We start from the raw sequence: 20,274 nt of genomic DNA, 5'->3' as shown, positions 1-20,274 counted from the left end.
TACCATTTTATCTCATAAAATGTGTGTTTTACCTGAATTTTGAATACATTCAGATAGGTCTATGTGTAACAAAGAGGTTGAAACAACTCTCTTTGCAGGTCTAGGTGTTATGTTCAAATGAACAATACACCAATATGTAAGAACAGCATATTTATAAAATGAAAATTTTAACGAAATAATATAGTGAAAATTTTGTAAATTATTCTTTCGGGCGCTAAGAGTTGTCAATACTGTACTAGATCCGATTATGACCATTTGGTCCAATAGCTTCTCGCCGTGTTGGATTAGATTAGAGGTGCAAATACAATTCCCCAATATTGTCTACATTTTTGTCCGGTGTTGCATGTACTGAAAAATTCATTTTAAGTTCTTATCGTTCTGGAGTTCCCGTGGATATGATTCGGAGGTTTATTTAGCGTTTGTCAGTCGTTGGTTCCTGGCCATCAAGATACGTTCACTCAATATCAGTGGGGACCCTCCTGTTACATATTTGATTTCTTATATTCTCTTTAGGTTTGTCAAGGGTGTGTATCTATTTCTGGATTTAAAAATAAAATTTTAATTTTATATGAATTTGGATATACCTCGCCGTTCAACAGGGCATACCCTTGTTGAGGTAAACATAAATCTTTACAGAGTTGTCGCAATAATGTAAACTTTTTTGCATCGTTCTGATGCCACACTCAGCGTATCTGATGTTTTCATTTTCATTTTTAATTTCTCGGTTGTGAATGGCATGATAATGTTTATGTTTAAATTAATATTGCTGCTGCAGGCCGATGTAAGCTACTACATTGTTTTATAGACAGCCGTGTAACCTAGTGTAATTATGTCTTGGGATATAGTGGTCATTCATTGAGGTTCTCGTTTTTTCGTCAACTGTAAAATAGAACAGCATATTGAGCATATGTTGTGATGGATGACTCAGCGTCTGGAGAAAATAAACAAATAAATAAATGATCCGTCCGTGCGACATCTGTGTGTTTTTTTCTGATTCCACACATTAGGAATATAAGAGGATATTGTCAACAGTATATATTAGAAATTATCCATGTATTATATCTGCATACAATTGTCTTTAAGGCAGACAATCAATAGCATCCAGATGTATATTCTTTGAAAAAGTAGTTTTTAGATAATCCATCGCAATATAATACTTTTGTTGGAGTTCACTGTCGACAGTCCGAATTCGGAGTCCGATTGCGTGAAACGTCTAAAAATAAGACGAGTCGCGCATATAAGAAATTTTGACAGACGACTGGATGGTCGGGTGGACAAACAGACAAAAAGGTGGATTCCTATATACCCCATCTTGTCTGCAGGATGGGTTGAGTAAATCGTGACAATACTTTATTGGTTAAAACAAAGTCATGATATTGTACAATTGACTGGATAAGAAATAATAGTGGCACTTTTCAATATAACCGCTGTTATTTGTGAAAGCTCATTTTTTTCGAATCATTATCCATGTTTTATATTTGTGGAAGCAAATGAATAATAAATATTGTTTACATTGGATTTGGTTGGAACACTCGAGATTACAAAGTTTATAGTTTTTTTAATGTGAAATCACGTTTCCTTTTAAATAAGATATCAAGGGAAAGTCAAATCCACCATAAATAAATGAAAATGACACGAAAACTATTATACATGAGTTAATTATTAACAATTACACAAAAATATTGCTGTTGCTTTTAAATCTTTTTTTACGTTACGCTCACTGAATTTTGTACGATATTATCCGTTCACTTTGTTTAAATAATATATTCTAAATATCTGAAGTTAAGTATACATGTCATCAGTTTCGCCGTCACCACCAAAGAAACACAAGGATGTGTGTCATATTTCGAATATACATTTTTTTGTCTGGAAATATCAACATTTACTTAAATAGGGAGTTTCTGATGTGAAACTTCCACAGAGCTTCAAGGTAAATAGAAAATCTTCTAAATAAAAAAGAATAAGATAATTGTAGTCTACGAGTAGCTACATGTTAATTCCATGAAGATGTTTCAACGCATTTTCGTGCAGAATTTTTATTATATATTTAGCTTTTTTATTTTGGGTCAGGAACAACTTTCACTTTACAAATGATCAGCAAGATAAATAAAAAAGGTACTACAAGGAGGGACGAAGATAATGTGGGTCTATATGGGGAGTATGTGACCTGTTGACAATACTTTAGCCAGTCTATGGATTCTTTTGTCAAAGACTCATTAAAGATTAATGATTGCGTTTTTACTGAATAATACATTTATGATGAGAGATCTATTTCAACAATGATACATGATGATCATTGATTATGCATATTAAAACGTTAATATGGAATAGGCATTTCCGTGAACGAGTAAAGCAAATTTTACTATTAAGGTGTTACTGTTGACACGTGTTTGATTTTGCAGAAACATGTATAACGTCCTCCATATATATATATATATATATACAACAATACTATTTTTTATGTTACTGGTCATTAAGGTTTCTTTAGTATCTTAATGCCTTTAAATTGACTATTTGATGTTTCCATGCAAACAGTGATAACTTTGATTTTCTTTCTTGAAAAAAAAAAATTAGTAGAATTTAAATTAGCTGTTCAATAACCTCCAAACATATTCTAAACAACCGCTAAGGAGATGAATGAGAAGATGGGGAAAAAAGGGAAATGCGGAAACTGTGCAAAAACAAGTTACCAAAATTTTATTGTTTGGTTATTGGGATCAAACTTATTATATGAAAGGCATGAACAAACATTAACAAAGAAAACAATTAACAAAAAACTCTAAATTATTAAGTCAACCTGACATGTTAACATAGAATCAATAACAGCATGGCAATGTCACTTAACTGAAGTGCTAGAATTTTCATTCCATATCATTTTTAACTTTTAAGATTATTAGGAAAATATTGTCCCTAGCACTGTTCATATTTATGTTTTTGTTTTTAAAAAAATGCAATTCCTTTGTATATATCAAACATTTAAAACTGTTTATTTTTACAAAGAATTTATTCTTAGATGTTAAAATCATCAGAGTAGGCCTATTAATGTATGTTAGTGTATGACATCAAAGTTTAAAAACTGTCGCCAATTAAAGAAAAAAGAACAAATCATGAATATGGTTTTTTTTTTGTTTTTTTGTTTTTTTGTTTTTTTGTTTTTTTTTTTTTTTTTGATAAATGAATTTTATGAAATTCATTGTTTTAGAAAACTTGACATTCTGCTAATGAATATACGTTAATATAGCTCATATATAAAATGATTGCGATCTTTATAGAAGCATTTTTTTTTCATGATAATGTAAAACATTTATTACTGATTAGTTTTATTAACTTACAGGTATGATGATAAAAGTGTTCAGTTCTTGACTGCAGCTATGAGGATATATCATTTGTTTTATGGGCAATATCCAATTTTATATGCTGCTATTTCGCTCCTAAACTATAATGTTATAACTAATGAGAGACTCGCTTTGTTAAATTCTGCGGAAACTAAAATCAAAACATCCTCGTTAGTACAATGCGCAGTATTAGCTTCATCCAGTGCATACTTCTTAGCTGAATATGACAGAAAAACAACGACATGCGTCCTGTCCAATAGTCATTTTTTAAGGACTGTGCCAGGTATTGGATTTAACGTGCTACAATTGCAAGGCAAAGGTAAAGAAGTAATACTTTATTATCTTTAGTTCTTTAAAATGCTGTCTCCTCGTAATTGTGTCCCGTAATCTATAATTCAAATGAGTATTTACTTCCGTTATTGAAAAACGTTCGGACCGCTGTTTGGATATACAGTTTGTGTAGGGTTAACTTCCCATTTTATGGGGTGTGGGGTGATAAGTAATTGGGTAATGAGGAATTAAGCAATGGGGGTTAGGGCAATGTGGTAATGGGGAAATAGGACTGTTAATTGATAATGGCCTAGGCAAGTGACTACTTTTGATTGGTCAACCGAAAAATCTATCGCAAAAGACATCTGTATCACACTACGTTTTACGAGTTAAATAATCTCTTCATTCTGATAATTTCATAAAAATCAGAGAAAGACAAAAGCGTTTGCAGTTACCCATCTGTGACCAATTTTAATTTTTTTCATAAAAATACATTATTTTCAGTTTTAGAGGAATCAAATTTTATCGATAAATCAAAGTTACGTAAGATAGGGAAAATTTTAGCAGATATTTTTTTCTCAGGAATTCGATTGTATCGCATGATGCAAATAAATTTATGGCTAGAAATAAAGAGTTTAGATAAGTTTAAGCGACTGAACAATAATCCATGTCTAAAGAAAATTGGTACTATTCACAAAGAGCTCACAGTCTCAAGTTATTAAATGGTATAGCATGAATGAAAATACTATATTACTAGAAAATTATGCATTTTTACCAAAGCATTAAACAATTTTGATATGTTAATGCTCTTTGATCAAGGAAAATTAGTTCACAATGATCAATGTAAAATTGATATCATTGTGCTTCATTGCTTGGTTTCTACAGAATAATGATGTCTCTCACCACTCCAACAATATCAACCCCATATACTAACTACTACCAGTTTTGAGTCAATCTGAAGCCAAAAATTGCAAAAAATCTTCATATCTTCTCATGAATGACTCTTCTGGGGCCCCCTGACCTTCCACTTACGACTGTAATGAACAATTTGTGGATTAAATTATCATCAGAGGGAACAAGCTTTTGAAAAATTCCACTTTGGACACTGCCTTACCCCTGGTGAAAATGACCAAATGTCACCAAAAATGACCATTTTCTGGCAACAGCTAGAAATATGAGAGTGTGTAGGGATGAATCAGGACAAAAAAACAGAACTTACCTGTTGCCAAGTCAAATTGCGTCATTTGTTTTCAAGACTCTCATTTGAGTTTCGTCATCCAAGACCAACATAGGAAGATGACCTAGAATCTGCTATTCAAATGATAGATGTCATGGAAGCAATGCAAACTGTAAACTCTGATTAACAATTTTCATAAATGTTACTTTTGATTTACTTAATTTGATTCATACCACCACTTGACTAGTGGAAGCAATATAAGAAAAATCTTGTCTGTCCATCCATTCATTGGAATTTCTTTGCCTTATCTTGTCTCTCAATTGAAGGATTTAGGACATGGCTTTATTTAGATAAAGAATATGTTACATGTAGTTGTGGTTATTGTTTGTTGTCAATTTTCTTGTTTATTGGACTTTGATATATTGGTATAAAAATGACTTTTTTCCGAAAAATCTGAAGGAGGCTACATATTTTTATTTTTGATATGTTGAAGGCTAAAGATGAACAAACAAATATATTCAGAGGAAATTTTGATATCCCCGTGTTCATAGGAGATATTAGATCACAGAAAACCTTGATTTTTCATGTTTTTATAACAGTCAAAAAGACCGATTTTAGTTGTCATGGCAACTGCAGTTGCGCAAAAGATATTGATTGTCTACATATTTCATTTTATATATTAATTCTACTACTTTCCCCATATGATATAAGATTTAACAAAAAAATGGGGTTTTTCTGTAAAATTTACTCAAAACAAAACAGAGAGAATGACGTTTTACAGACTCGTATAGCTGGGGTTACTATGGAGGTTTGTTACCATAGCAACAACATGACTAACACATGTTTTTTTTTCATATTTTTCAATGTTTTGGACGAAAATGAAATAAGTTATAAGTATAAAACCATTTTTATTATCTATCAGTGTAGCACCTTTTGCATGATTCTTAGCTGGACAGGTACTTAAGAACGTATACTATATTCCTAGAAATGTGGATATTTTTAAACAAAACATTAAATTTTAATTAATCTTAAAACCACGGAAAATGTATTTGAAATTTTCCACGTAGAGCAAAAAATGATATTATTCACTAGCAATATACTTTTCTTTTCATTTTTAGAGAAATTAGAGATTGTAACAAATTAAGCAAATATAATATATTCCTAGAACATTGGGTATGTTTTACCAAAATTTATAAACTTTTTATATGTTTATACTACTTGACAAAGAAAAATTTATTAAATGTGTTCCATGTTCAACACAAAATTGATGTGATTGACCTAATAAACTTTTTTTTTACTTCTAAAGAAATATAATGGTATCACATTAATCCAAAATACTTTCTTACTTGAAAATCGGATATGTTTTAATGAAAGGATATGCGATAAATATCCAGTCACCATACAAGGAAATAAACATTTTCCTTTTTTATTTTTTTCAATTAAATACAAGAATTTATTACGAAGCTCAAGTTGTCTCCTTCTTTTTCCTTTTTCCTTTTTCAACATTCGAATACAAAATTGGAAATTATCGTAGGGAACATCTCAAAGGTCTTTTTCCCAAATGATTTTTTGTATATTGTAACAAACCATTAAACATCTCTCAAGGAACGATTGTAAGATGGGGTTAGGGAGGGAGCAAGGGCTCATTTCAACATTCATTTCCTTTTTCAACATTCATTTCCTTTTTCAACATTCATTTCCTTATTCGCCATTTTAGATCGCACAGAGTTTGGAGTGGTCGCAATCGATTCGGGAGGGGTCAGAGATCTCATTTCAACATTCATTTCCTTATTCGTCATTTTAGATCGAACAGAGTTGGAAATGGTCGCAATCGACTTGGGAGGGGTCAGAGATCACATTTCAACATTCATTTCCTCATACACTATTTTAGGTCGTACGCTGTTGGGAATGGTTGCAATCGACTAAGATTTCCAATGATACCAAAACAGTTGAAGTAACACTTAGGATTTAGGGGTAAAATGAATAAAATATACCCCTACCCCCCACCCGACAAATCGGCATATTTTTCGATGTCAAAACCTCTAGAATATTTATGTTTCTGTAAAAAGTAATAAATACTCTAGGGGTTTTGACATTGAAAAATGTGTATATTTAACTAATTGTTCGGCCGGGTAGGGATACATTTTATTCATTTTACCCCAAACCCAAAGTGTTACTGCATCAGTATTGGTACCATTGTAAAGCTAAGGCATTGGGCTACATGATGATATATACATATGTAAGTTTACTTTGTTTTAAAGAAACAAGAAGTTCGTAGAAACAAGATACTAAAAAATACATTATTGCCTCAACGAGGTATAAAAAGTAGCCGAAAAATACAAAAATGCTTCAGTGATTTTTTTGGAGACAAACTTCTGAAATGGGAGGTATAAGGGACCTGAAAATCCTATTTTGGGTGATGAACGGTGGTTTGCACGGGGGTTATCTCAACCCACGTACTATTGTAAATCTGAGAATTTTGGCCACATTGTGCTACCTATATGTATTAAATTTCTTTACTTAGACTGTTCCAGGATAACTAAGACGCTCGAAAAATTGAGTCACATAAATCTTGACTTTTTAACCCAGTTGGGTACAAATATAGTGAAAAATGGTCCGAGAGATTTCTGAAAAAACACCATGAATTGGAAGAGTGGGGTTTGCATGGTGGACCCTCCCAGCCCATTAAATATAAGTTTTACAATGCTGAGAATGAGAAATTTGTTTAATACTGATATCAGATTTCTAGGCATAGAAGTAATGTTTTAAACTCTTTTAGGAAAATTGAGTTTTCGTGGTTTAATCATGTCGGAAATTGACTTAACTGTTGAATATTACCAAAATTTAGATGATTTGTGAAGTCGAATTTATGCCACTTTGTATCAGAAAATCGAAAGTTTGCGTTTTTGATAAATTCTGGCCATGAAAATTGCTACAGATCACCAAAATAACCACAAGGGTATCAATTATAGTGGTACAAAACATAAAATTTCAAATAAGTCATAGATGCTCTAGGGGTTTGACATGTCAACTAATGCTATTTTTCTATGGGGTATGGGAACATTTTTTTATTTAATTCCAAACCCCACACTGTTACCGCAAGTTGTTTGGTACCATTGGGAAGCTGTGATGTTTGTCAATTTGATGAAATCTTAATGTGACTTCGTTTTGTAGAAAGTAAAAATGGATTTTTGCCATATCGAGGTACAATAAGTGACCCAAAAATACAAAATGGTTTAGTCTTTTCTAGGCAACAAAATGATTCATAACTGGAAGGTATAAGGATACATGAAAATCATATTTTTGTTGATTAGTGGGAGTATTGTAAGGGGACTATCTCAGCCCACGTACAATAGTATGCACATAACATTATAAACGACTATTGAGTAATGAAGATACAACGAAATACCGAATGGCAAGTGATTTCTTTTAAGTATCAATTCATTTCATTGTTTCTGTTACTTTAACTATTGTTGCGGCGTGTCTGTCTCATTTTTTTCTTAATTTGTCTTATTGTTGTCGTACTGTTTTTAGTCGGAAACTAATACTGTAATTATCAATATGAATGAATTTATAACGAACGAACTACTAGTAAATGCACATTTATTGAGAACATCTAAAACGACACATATCTTATTTTCAAAATACATATGATGTTTCGCACGCTATTGCATCATATGCGGTAACGTAGGAAATCGACCTTTTACAACGCTTTTTGTTTCTTGCTTGCTTGCTTATTGAAACTTGTGTCAATGTAGCGAAACATACAATAATTATATAATTGATAGCAATTGAAACATCCTAAACATTTTCCAAACAAATCGAAAAGAATAATTTAATTCATTATCAGTATTACCAGTATATTGGATTTGCACATGCATGTGCACCACAGTGTGAAATGCAACTGCAACATATATATACACACTCGGTCTATCTAAAGAGGAAACATTGCAACTTTTAACTAAGATAAGATAAAATTTGCATTTCGATTTACATGTATGATTTTCTGTTACATTGTACCAATAGCAGAATATGGACCTTTCACAACTTAGTATTGCGATGGAAAGAGATTCCTTTTCATAAGAAAACCGTACATTCATCAACACCCTATTAGATAGCCGCTCATTGATGGAGATTTTCATTTCTTTGCTCATTTGCGCGTTCTGAAATGTAAACTTTTTATGACTCTCTTTCCTACTTTCATTCTATCTATTAGCATTCTGCTTTTCTATACTTTTCACGCTCTCTCCAGTCCATGTTGTGTTTGAGTCATTCCACACCGATCAAATTTTTTGTGGTCTAAGCTTAACTTTTATTCAATTCTTTTTTTGTGGTTTATTAATTTTCTTCATTTATTAATAAGATAAAATAAAGCTATTTTTAGTCTTTTTTATATACCATCGATTTCGATTGCTTGTCTCTTTCAGGTGCATGTCCGATACTGGTATTATAAGTGTTAGTTTTTTTGTTATTTGTGGCGTAAATATTTCCATTTTATTCTCCCAAATTCCGGATTGACGGAAAACGTTCGAAACGTTCAAAAAGTGACAAATCGCTAGACATTTGTTTTGATCGAATTTTATCCGTTTTAAATTGTTTAAACCATTGAAAATGAAATATGTGTATTCCGAAGTGCATGAACAATTACAAAATATCGTTATTTCATAGAGAAAATTGCCAATTGATTGCAGAATCACTTTGGAGCATGGAATTTTCGTAACAAACGCAGAAAGTATTGTCTTTTGACATTTTCAAAAAGTCGTAACTTAATCGTTTGTTTGCACTGAAAATTTTATCAAATGCCGACGTAGAATTGCTGAAAATATGTACATTTATTGGAAATATAAATTGGAAAAGAAAATATTGTAAATAAGTATTACTTTAAAATGGAATTCGATAAATGAACACTTTTAGCTGACCATTTACAAATACCTTCATTTTTGCGTTGAATTTTATTTTTGCCTAAGATAAACGCAAGTTCGATAATTATCTCAAAAAGAAACTATGAAGTAATTCTTCCATGCAAAAATTGGCGAATTCACTACTTAAGTTTTTTAGACCTGCAGTTTGTTACACCTGACCAGCAAAATTTTGACATTTTTACGGGTTTTTGATAAGTTTAATTGATTATAATAAACTTAAATAACCATTTGTGACAAATATTCAGAACTAATAATTTGTTCTGATGCCAACAGTATACAGCTTTAACATATTCACAGTTTTGATTGTTTACAATAATCATTAAAGTTAAATAGGTGTGTATGTTTTAGCACAGTCGCAAAAGAGTGCGTAACGTAATATATATAAATCCAAACAGCTTTTCTTTTACTAGAAGAAAATAAATAACTGTGTAAAATCAAGTCAATCTGTATTAAAACGAAAACATCTACCTGTATTAATAACTGGTATATATACTTCATATATACAAAAAACTATTGAAATGAGGGTTTTTGCAAAAATCTAGTTGCATTATACCATTTTCCGTTATAATTTTTCTTTTCTCAACTTCTATCTGGTCATACCGCCAAACATTTACACTTTGTCTATTATTTCAATGACAACAAATTACAAAAATTATGATCCTGTGAATTCAATACAATGGCATGGTCCGAAAATAGGGGGTAGCTTTCAGGAAAAGAGTTGGGGATACTCATGACACACGACTGGCTCAGTTTATATTTGTTCCGCCCTCATCTTTTGCACCCAGTACACTTATTTAACCCTATGACTTTCGAAAGATTTACAAAACTGTCTATCTAGCAAGTTTTGGTTCAAAGTGAGCCCATTTCTCCCGTAGTTTGTTCGAAGACATCCACGTTTTATCGACAAATTTCGGGTATACAGATCTCCTACAAGTTTTCTTACAATGAATTTTAAAACATGATGAAGACGGCGAAGACATCTTTCTAACCCACAGTAGTTACATGACTGTAAAAAGAACAACATGCACAGGAATCCATCCGATGTTCACATTTGTGCAGAATTTGATTTGATAAGAAATAATACCGAAAACGGCTTAGCTATTGATGACAAAAAACTTTTTGAATGGGCTGAACAAATAGAAAGTCAAGTAGGTAGCCATTTGTGCAACATCCTCCTCTAGTTCTCAAATCAGCAGGTTAAAGAAACCAATTTTATTTGTAGACTAAAAATACAAATAAAATAATTTAAGAAAGCAGTGAAAAAGTTCTGTAATGTGTCCAGCTGGGCATTATCAAAGCTGTCGTATGGTCTTACTTCTTGATTCGTTATGTTATCTTTCTCTTCAGGGGTCTGCTTATGATTAGATGTGTCAAACAATGCTTCAATATTCATGGTAATTAGTCGGAATCTGATAAAAGATAAGGTTTAAGTTTCACTTATTATCAGAGTATGGCTCCCTTGATTGGTCAGTAAATTTGTTACGCAAGACAAAACTCACGTGAATATTATAATGTCATATTGTGGAATCACTCATTACCATCAGCTTTAATAGACATCTTGGCATGAATACATATGTGAATTGTGGTTCGCGATTTGGTTAACTGTTATGGAGCAGAATGTTTCTCCCCACCTTTGCTAATCTGTCATTTATTCATTTGATATGCTTTATTTTTGTTATAATTTGATATTACTTAATCCATATTTTTATATGCAGAATTATATCTGCATTATGTGAATTTTGAATCAATGACCTTTTATCATCAATTTGATTTCTCATTTATAGCAAAACAAGCTTGGGCTCTGAGCTTTGTGTATCTACGTGTGTAATAATGATGTCTGTCTGTCTGTCTGTCTGTCTGTCTGTCTGTCTGTTTGTCTGTCTGTCTGTCTGTCTGTCTGTCTGTCTTAAAATAGTTACTGAATATCTATTTGATTCAATGGTAGTTAAAAGGTTTGTTTCCTTAACTCTATTATTTATTATGTATCCAAGTCCAAACAAGGAGGCTTAGAAGCAAGACAAATCAAAAAGAAGGAATTCTATGCTTATCAAGACCTGAAACTCCCTGAAAGATGCATCATCCATCAAGTTTTGAATGCAATGCATGTTTCATGTTCTTGAGTGGTCATTTTACCATATTCATTTTATTCAAATTAAATTGTTGGACGTAATAATACTAAAAATAATGAAACAATTAAAAACTAACCAAATCCAACAACAACAAAAAACAAGACCAAACAAGAATGATAGTATTAGCACAGGATTAGCGAAGAATTATGTTATTTAAGACTGAAGTTATGCCTTTACTTTTTAATTTCAGTTAAGATTGATATGTAAAGTGCTTTGTTCTCTTCTTTTCAGTCCGAAAAAAAGGACGAATTCATTTTATCTAAGACAACTCCCGGTAGCGAAAGCAGTCAATATATGAAAGTCTGCACAAACCATTGAAATAAGTATTTTATCACAAACGATAGGAAGAATGATTGATTGATCGATTGATTGATTGTTGGGTTTAACGCCCGAGCAGAAATATTTTAGCTATATCCAGGCAATGAACATGAAAAGGGATGATAAAATGAACATGAAATGATGATGATGAAATGCAAAAAAGGATGGGACACAAGGATAATAGGGTTGACAAATTTTAATTGCCACAAAATAAAAGGGAGGGATGGGTAGGGTCGGGCAGTTTAACCTCCTGTGGCGGAGCGCAAAGGCTCCTAATCCTATCGAATACCACAACAGGGTTCTTTAACGTGCGCGAAACGTGGAATTTTTCCCAACACAGGGCATCACTATGGTTTGCGGTCAGGTTTTCCGTATTATAGCCTGACAACCCTAGCATGTAACACGCCAGGGGTACCCCATTCCACCACCTGAGGTACACATCCCAGTTGCTCTGTGGGCAGAGCGCCTATCCCTGGTTAGGTTTCTGAGCACTATTTATTCGCCCTAAACGACAACCTTAGCTCTGCCGCAGGTCTATTCTTTTGACACCTGGACCAGCACGGGGCGATAGGTAGAATGTGTAAAGAGGCAGGTCTAGAGAGTTTTCGATCGAATCACTCACTCAGAGTAACAGCAGCAACATTACTGTATGAAATTGGTGTAGACGAACAGTATTAATCGCTGAAATTACAGGTCATCGCAGTGATGCAGTAATAGGCGAAAAAACGCGCAAAGACGCAATGCGCCGCAATGCATCAGTGGCGGAGTTTCAGATGATATCAAAACCATCAACTTGCAAAATGATGCGCATTGACGAGCTTAAAATTGACATTTTTATTATGTAAATGTTAACATCAGTTCAAATTAATTAAAATGGACTGAAGTAAAACGGCGTTTAGTATCTTTGTTTTCATTTGAGTTGCAGTACACATAACAGTGAGCTTTATTTTGAACTTATCAGCAGACCAAAACGACTTAGTCTAATATGTAAACACATACTAGTACATGTAGTTAGAGGTCTTTTGTTGCACTGAGCAGATTTTCCCAATTGAAGTTCATTGTTTTGCCATCGTTGATTTGTAAAAAATAGCCCACGGTAAGAACAATATAATGACGCAACAATGATTTAACAAGACTTATCTACTTGGATGTTTGGACTATTGTGCTATACACACAGATCTTCAATAAACTATGTTACCCATTAATGTTTCATAACTCATTTTGCAATATCTAAATTCTATGGCTCATGGATTTATAAACAGACATATGTTTCGGACACTAGGAAGACACGGAAAGCTCAAAAATGTTAGACTTGTAATTTAGAGCTCAGAAATGTAGACAGAAATCATGGAAAAAACTTGTTAATGGAAGGACCAAAAGACGAGAACGAAGAAGACAACCAGATGACTTGGATGGACGGATACTTAAATAGATGAAATGTTGTATATAATAAAAATAACATTAAGTATTTCATTGTGTTGTGTTACATATGTTGGGTCAATCGTTGATATAATTCTGAATGACTTAAATGTGAGTGCTGTCTTGCTGCTAAATGAGCATTTTGCTTCATAATGAGATCTTTTATAGGGGTTGGGTTGGGTAATATCGATAATTATGTTGAAAATCTTTAGTTGAAAATTAGTTTTCTTTGATTTGATGTTGTAGAATATTAAACTATCTATCGATACGTGTTTGTGTTACAATGTGTTGTAGAATTGATGCGACTTTAAAAAAAAATCGAAAATCATACTTTGAGCAATTTCTAATAAATTATGAAAACAAAATGAATGTTGAAATGAGATCTCTGACCCCTCCCGAGTCGATTGCGACCATTTCCAACTCTGGGCGAGCTAAAATGGCGAATAAGGAAATGAATGTTGAAATGAGCCCTTGGTCGCTCCAGAACCCCCTCTTACAATCGTTACTTAAGAGATGCTTAATGGTTTGTTACAATATAAAAATTCATCATTTGTGAAAAACATCTGTGAGATGTTCCCTATGATAATTTCAAATTTTATATTCGAACGTTGAAAAAGGAAAAAGGAAAAGGGAGACAATTTGAGCTCCGTGAATTTATTAAAATGCATTTTTATCATTATTTTGAAATATACATTTGTTCACAATATATGCATAAATCGATAGTTTCAAGGAGTATATTTTTTAGTATTACGCAGCTCAAATTGGCGAAGATACACAAAGCAAGTATTGCTTAAGTCCCAATCTCGACTTCCAGATTTCAAAATCAATTGATTAGTTAAAGATATAGTTGGGTATCTCTTAGTAACAGGTCTATGATAAAATTGATCATACTATACTTTTCTGTTCCCTTATAGCACAATTATTGGGCAATTGGGGATGGGGCAAAGCAGAAAGGGGCAGTGTTGATTGGGGTATGAGACAGCTTGGAAGATAACCTAATACAGGGCCGTTTAAGTTACGCTAGTATTACCTTTAATCTGAATGCATTAATGATCGCTCAATTTCCTGGATTCTACAAAGTAGAAAATTATATTGAATCATATTTTATTCAAACAACTTTACCATATTTGAAATAAATTATTTCTTCAACTAAACATATTTTCTACACACTATTTTCCGAGAAAATCTTGTTCAAAATATTTAATCAAAATTATTTCATCATATCTTATACAAACAATTTTGTCATCTCAAATATACATTATTTCACAAGATTTAATGCAATTTTAATAGTACATCAGGCTACAATCCGACAGATGCCAAATAACGAGAAACCAAAATCTGCCTGATGTAATATTATGATACACCAAAATCAGCCAAATCTGCATTAATAGACAAACTTGATATTCATTTATTTGCATTCACTCCTTAAAGAAAATTTTAGATGATATATTACAATATTTCTTTTTGGTTTCTGATTTTAAACCCTGGGTTATTCTAACAAATCCATTACCCCGCACTTTAGTGTTTTAGACCATGACAGAAGAGATTAAGGAGGTAGGCCTAGGGTAAGGAATACAACTCTTAAAAATCATTGGAGCGTTTGTATTCAGCATTTTACACCAATCTCATGCAAACATCAATTAACTTGGATTCATTTTATTCTGCTTCAAACTAAAGTTTGAGAGGCTTTGGTAAAATTGAATATAATAAAAACATATCACTAATTTCATGAGTTATGCCCCTTACTCTAGGTCTACTTCCTTAAATCAGACTTAAGATGAAAGGGTCAGAGCACGTTTTTTTTTTTATTATTATCGACAAATTAGTATGACCGTAACATCTTATTCGTGTTGGAGGCATGGTGCTCTTTTAATCTAAATTGCACCTTCATACGTCTTTCTTTAAATGTTTTGTGTTTTCTTTTTTTTCTTTTGTTTCATCCTAAGTTTATGGTTTTTAGTCATTGGTAGTGTACATTAGATCTATATTAACTTTACGATAAAAAGCGTTATCCAACTTGAGTAAAACATAAGCAAAGCATTTATTAATCAAAATACAAAAATAGGAACAGATAAGTGAAACGCTTTAAATGCACAATTGTATTACCGCAATAAAAATAGTAAGTATTGACAGAGATCACCAAAGGTCTTCAATAAGTGTAACCACATATTTAAATAAGTTCTGAAAGGCCCTGACAACAAAAGTAATAAAATTCATGGTAACATAACGTTGGAACGGTGACAATTTCTTCAGAATAAACTTAACAAGTCAAATAACGACATGAAAACATCTTTGTCTGCAGGCTCATATGTGCCTTAACCATCCGTTCTTTAATGTTAGATCATGAATGAACTGAAACATCGATTAAAGGTCAGTTATGAATGAAACAACATGAAAAAACTAAACCATAAAAAAATAAACAACATAGGCTCTAACGAATTCGGACAGTAGCCAGGTGCATGGCTGGTTAACCCTTTGTTTTGTTCTTATATTCGCTTCTTGTTTTATTATATATTCAGAAAACGCATTTAAATAAAATGTGACAATTGTGTGGTATTTTTTTAATCAAGAACGCCCATTGTATGACTGCAGTGATTTGCCATTTAACAGTGCGAGTGGCATATACCAGATCAATCCTAGAAGTTTTAACTACACCATTAATGTATTCTGTGAGATGAATGCGGCTTCTAGCGGATGGACTGTATGTATGACTACAAGAAATTTTAACCATTTTGCCTAACATGATACACACAGATGACAAATTTACATTTAACTTGAGAATATATAAGTTTATATACGTCTCAGAATGCAAATCGCTACAATACTCCATCGGACCATAATGCATGCAGGGAAAACAACAACATGATATAATGATAATGGATATGGTTAAAAATATGTCAAAGAGACAACAACTCCACCGAGATGAAAAATACGTTAATTTTAATATGGCTTGTATTTGATTACTTCGTAGGTCTTCGTTCTGCAAAAAACATTCGATTTTTTAATATGTTTTCTACAATTTGAGCTTCACCATTAGATAATATAATTAAGGAATTAAGCGAAAAAAAGGAAATGATGTTTCTCAAGCGTAAAAAATAATTACAATATTAAAATCTTCTACTTGTTACAGATTGTGAGTAACCGATTCGATGGTTCTGTTAACTTCGATAGAGAATGGCAAGACTACAAAACTGGCTTTGGAAACTTAGCAGGAGAATTCTGGCTAGGTATTATAAATGTATGCAAAATAGAGGAAATGCCATCAAGCAAAATATATTTCAATTGGAATCAAAAATGCCAAAGTATTAAACAATAATAACGATGATGAATATATATTTTTTCTATAATTGGACCACCATTTTTATCTTTATTTTACCATAATTATAATCAGTGTAAAACAATTCCACACTTACACAATGCATAACTCCTTACACTGCCATGGATTTAAGCTCTCCATTAACTAGAAACAAGTTGATAAAACTACAAAGGCATTCTTGTATAGATTCAAATTTTCAAAGTCGATAGTGTAAAAGGCTTACGAACTCAGAGAAAGATTTCAAAGTCTTATTTAAACAGCATAAAACACAAACAACACTTAGCCATATGTCCCCGCCGCAAAAAAAAAAATCATGTGCAAAAAAAATTCCATAACTTCTGTAGAATATGTCGACAAAATTTAAACAATATTAGTCAAACGGTTTCCGAAGAGTTGCGGCAGCAAGTGTGACAGAACGAACAGGTGTACAGACGGACGAAAATCGGTATTTTTATGTCCTCTTCTGCGTAGCGGCGTGGAACAACTCGCGAGCAGGCTACATAATAAAACAATTTGATTTGAATACTAACAATGTCGGTGCAGGCCAGTGTTGGTCAACAACAGCTTACCCAATCGGTACATCTGGACTATGTTCCTTGTTTTAGTGGAGTCCGAGTTGCTCGTTCATTTTTGTTGCTTGTACTATTATTTTGTTAATTTCATGTATTTTGTTGTGTTTTCACTGTCTGGTCTCCGTCCCCTGTTTTAATTCTCGCTCGAATTTTTTTTCTTTTAATTACGCTTTCAAATGTTTTAATGTCACGTAAATTTGGTAATTGATCGGATATTCAATTTTTTAAATTTATCTTAATGAACCAAATGATGCAAACTATATTTTTTTCTGTTGAAATTAATTTCAATTTTCCGCGTTCGTATGCACTATACAAAAAGATATGCAGTTGCAGAATTGAAATATTTTTGAAGATTATTTAAAGGCCTTTTTAAGGATTTATTTAACTAAAACGGATTATATTTTATGTCTATTTGACGATTATAGCACAAACATTTTTAAAACAGAAGGAGAGAAAGAATGAGACATTTTCAATTTTACCATACAAAAGGAAGCTTACAATACTCAAATACTTCACTGATAACAAGAAACAACAACAAAAGAATTAAATTCCGGTTTGTTATCTTTAGGTAACGAGAATATTTATCGGATAACCTCAAATATCCAGTACCAGGTCATGTTTGATATGGTTGATGTTGGTGGAGAGAGAGCTTATGCGTCGTATTCCACATTTGGAGTAGCTGATGAAATAACTAACTACACACTCACCCTTTCTGGTTATTCTGGAACGGCTGGTAATTGAGATTTAAATGCAAGATACGTCTATAAGTTGTTTAACTAAGCAGTCAATTTAATTCTTGTCATAATATATGAATATATTATTTGATTTTAAATTAGGTTGTACACTCTTTTGACACATTTTGGTACTGTGAAATCTGCCTAAACCGAAAAATTAAACCTTTTTAAACCAGACACTTTTTAAGTCTTTTTATACCAGTTTAAATATTAATGTACTGAGAACTGGATAAACCGAACACTTGTCTAGACTGGACAAACTCTAAACTCTGATAGAAGCTCATTATGGACAGATTTTACTGCATAAAATGTTAATTTTAAATGTTAAAACCTATTTTCGTTCAATTTTACCTATACGAATATCAGTAACATAAAGGGAGTTCTGTTGGCTATCAGTCGGCCGGTCCACCATCATGTTTGTGCTGCAATAAAATTTATATTATCTCCCTACCATGACAATTCAGCAGTCGGCACCATATTTTGACATACGGCTACCATCTGACTTAGATGTTCTTCCTCTTTCCCCGGACATGACCTTCCAAGAGCATTACGGTTTCTTATTCAAGAGTGTTTCTGTGTTTATTTATAGTGTTTGATCGTTGACTCTTTTAGTACTATGAATAACAGTCAGGTCATTTTATATTAACTCACAATATTTTACAGGGGATTCAATGCTGAACAACTTACTAGAAAGTTTAGGAGGTAGACAGTTTATTACAAAGGATCGAAATCCATGGTGCCCTACGAAACGCAAATCTGGATGGTGGTATAGTGGTTGTTCACAGTGTAATGTTCTAGGTTTATATAATCCGGGTGAATGGGGAGAGGAATATTTGATATGGAAAACCTGGCGTAGCAGAACCTGCTTGTCAAAAATGACCATGATGATCAAGCCATTGTTCACCGTGCCCTAATTTTACTTTCCTCTTTTGTATACCCCGGAACTGACATTTTATTAGAAACTCGGCGTGTGTTTCTAGAAAAGAAGAGGACGCTTACTCTACCGGTACATATGTTACATGCTCCAAGGTTCAAGTGGACTCTGAGTTGCTCTTTTACTTTTGTTTTTGTGTACGTGTCATTTTGGGTATATTGTGTTCGTTGTTGTGTGTGCCTGTTTTCCTTGTCTGGTATTTATCCCATCCCTGGATTATATTCTGTTTCTGTTAGAATCTTGCTTCCATTGATCACTCTTATCAACAGTCATGAAAATCGTTTTGAATTTTGTTCATTTTTCAATTTTCTATAAATATGTCTTAGATTTTAACTGATAACAAAATCTTACAGGATTTATCATATTGTATTTCATGGCCAATGATTTGTTTGGTAGTTAAATAGATTAGTTTTCATTTGTAACACATGGAATGATATTGATTTGTACAGAAAACCTGTCTACGGCTAATCCGGAATGTATAATTTGTCCTGTTTAGATATATGTTTGGTCCACGTAGGTTCAAGGTTCAAACAACATTTAAATATATGTTCGGTTCACATAGGTTCAAACAAAATTTAAACTAATATGAAGAGACTTGAAAATATCTAGTGTAGACAGGTTTTACTCGTGTCAAAAACAAGTTCCGCACACTCGTTAAATCTAGGCGTTCATCGGTACTTGTGATCATATTTTGGATATTCACTCTTTCCTATTTATTATCCTATTATCATTGTTTCCTCTTTTGTTGTTAACGAGACATAACTGCATTTTTTTATAAATAAACGCTATAATAACAATACTTTGTAATGAACTATGTATCAAACGACATCAAGCATACATTAATAGCAGTATTATCATGACAGCCTCTGTGTAACACAGAACTACATGTTATTACCAAGTGTATGTCAGCAGGGTGCTTCCGAACACTAACAAGATACACAAGATCGTTTAGTTCACATTTCCCAACTATCATAAGGAACATATCACTAGAGGACAAGGTATTTGATCATATTACTTTAATCAATACAAATAAACTTAGAAAAATACTAGATTCAATTAAGCCATATTTGGTTAAACACTTTCATTATCTAAAACGTTAAAAAGTATCCAATTTTAACTACCATGCAAACGTGTATATTTTGCACACA

General features: G+C 32.5%; 1 protein-coding gene across 1 annotated transcript; it reads left to right on the top strand.

The window, feature by feature from the left end:
• The first annotated feature begins 16,446 nt into the window (after positions 1-16,446).
• LOC148607513 (angiopoietin-related protein 1-like) lies at positions 16,447-20,061 on the top strand. Its single transcript, XM_088543537.1, has 4 exons — positions 16,447-16,503; positions 16,701-16,797; positions 18,027-18,191; positions 18,856-20,061. Exons 1-4 carry the CDS (start codon positions 16,447-16,449, stop codon positions 19,104-19,106), a joined length of 570 nt encoding a protein of 189 aa, XP_088399663.1. The 3' UTR covers positions 19,107-20,061.
• Positions 20,062-20,274: the final 213 nt, after the last annotated feature.

The sequence above is a fragment of the Perna viridis genome, chromosome 9 (assembly GCF_037379345.1).
Source record: "Perna viridis isolate PV_CMFRI_1.1 ecotype Kerala chromosome 9, ASM3737934v1, whole genome shotgun sequence".
Taxonomy (NCBI): Eukaryota; Metazoa; Mollusca; class Bivalvia; order Mytilida; family Mytilidae; genus Perna; species Perna viridis.
This window is presented reverse-complemented; position numbering and strand designations above follow the sequence as displayed.

Excerpts from the sequence above, each read along its gene's own strand:
- LOC148607513 (XM_088543537.1), top strand. The coding sequence starts at position 16,447 with ATGGATATGGTTAAAAATATGTCAAAGAGACAACAACTCCACCGAGAT. Across the intron at positions 16,798-18,026 it reads AGCAGGAGAATTCTGGCTAG|GTAACGAGAATATTTATCGG; the intron begins GTATTATAAATG and ends TGTTATCTTTAG. Across the intron at positions 18,192-18,855 it reads TGGTTATTCTGGAACGGCTG|GGGATTCAATGCTGAACAAC; the intron begins GTAATTGAGATT and ends AATATTTTACAG.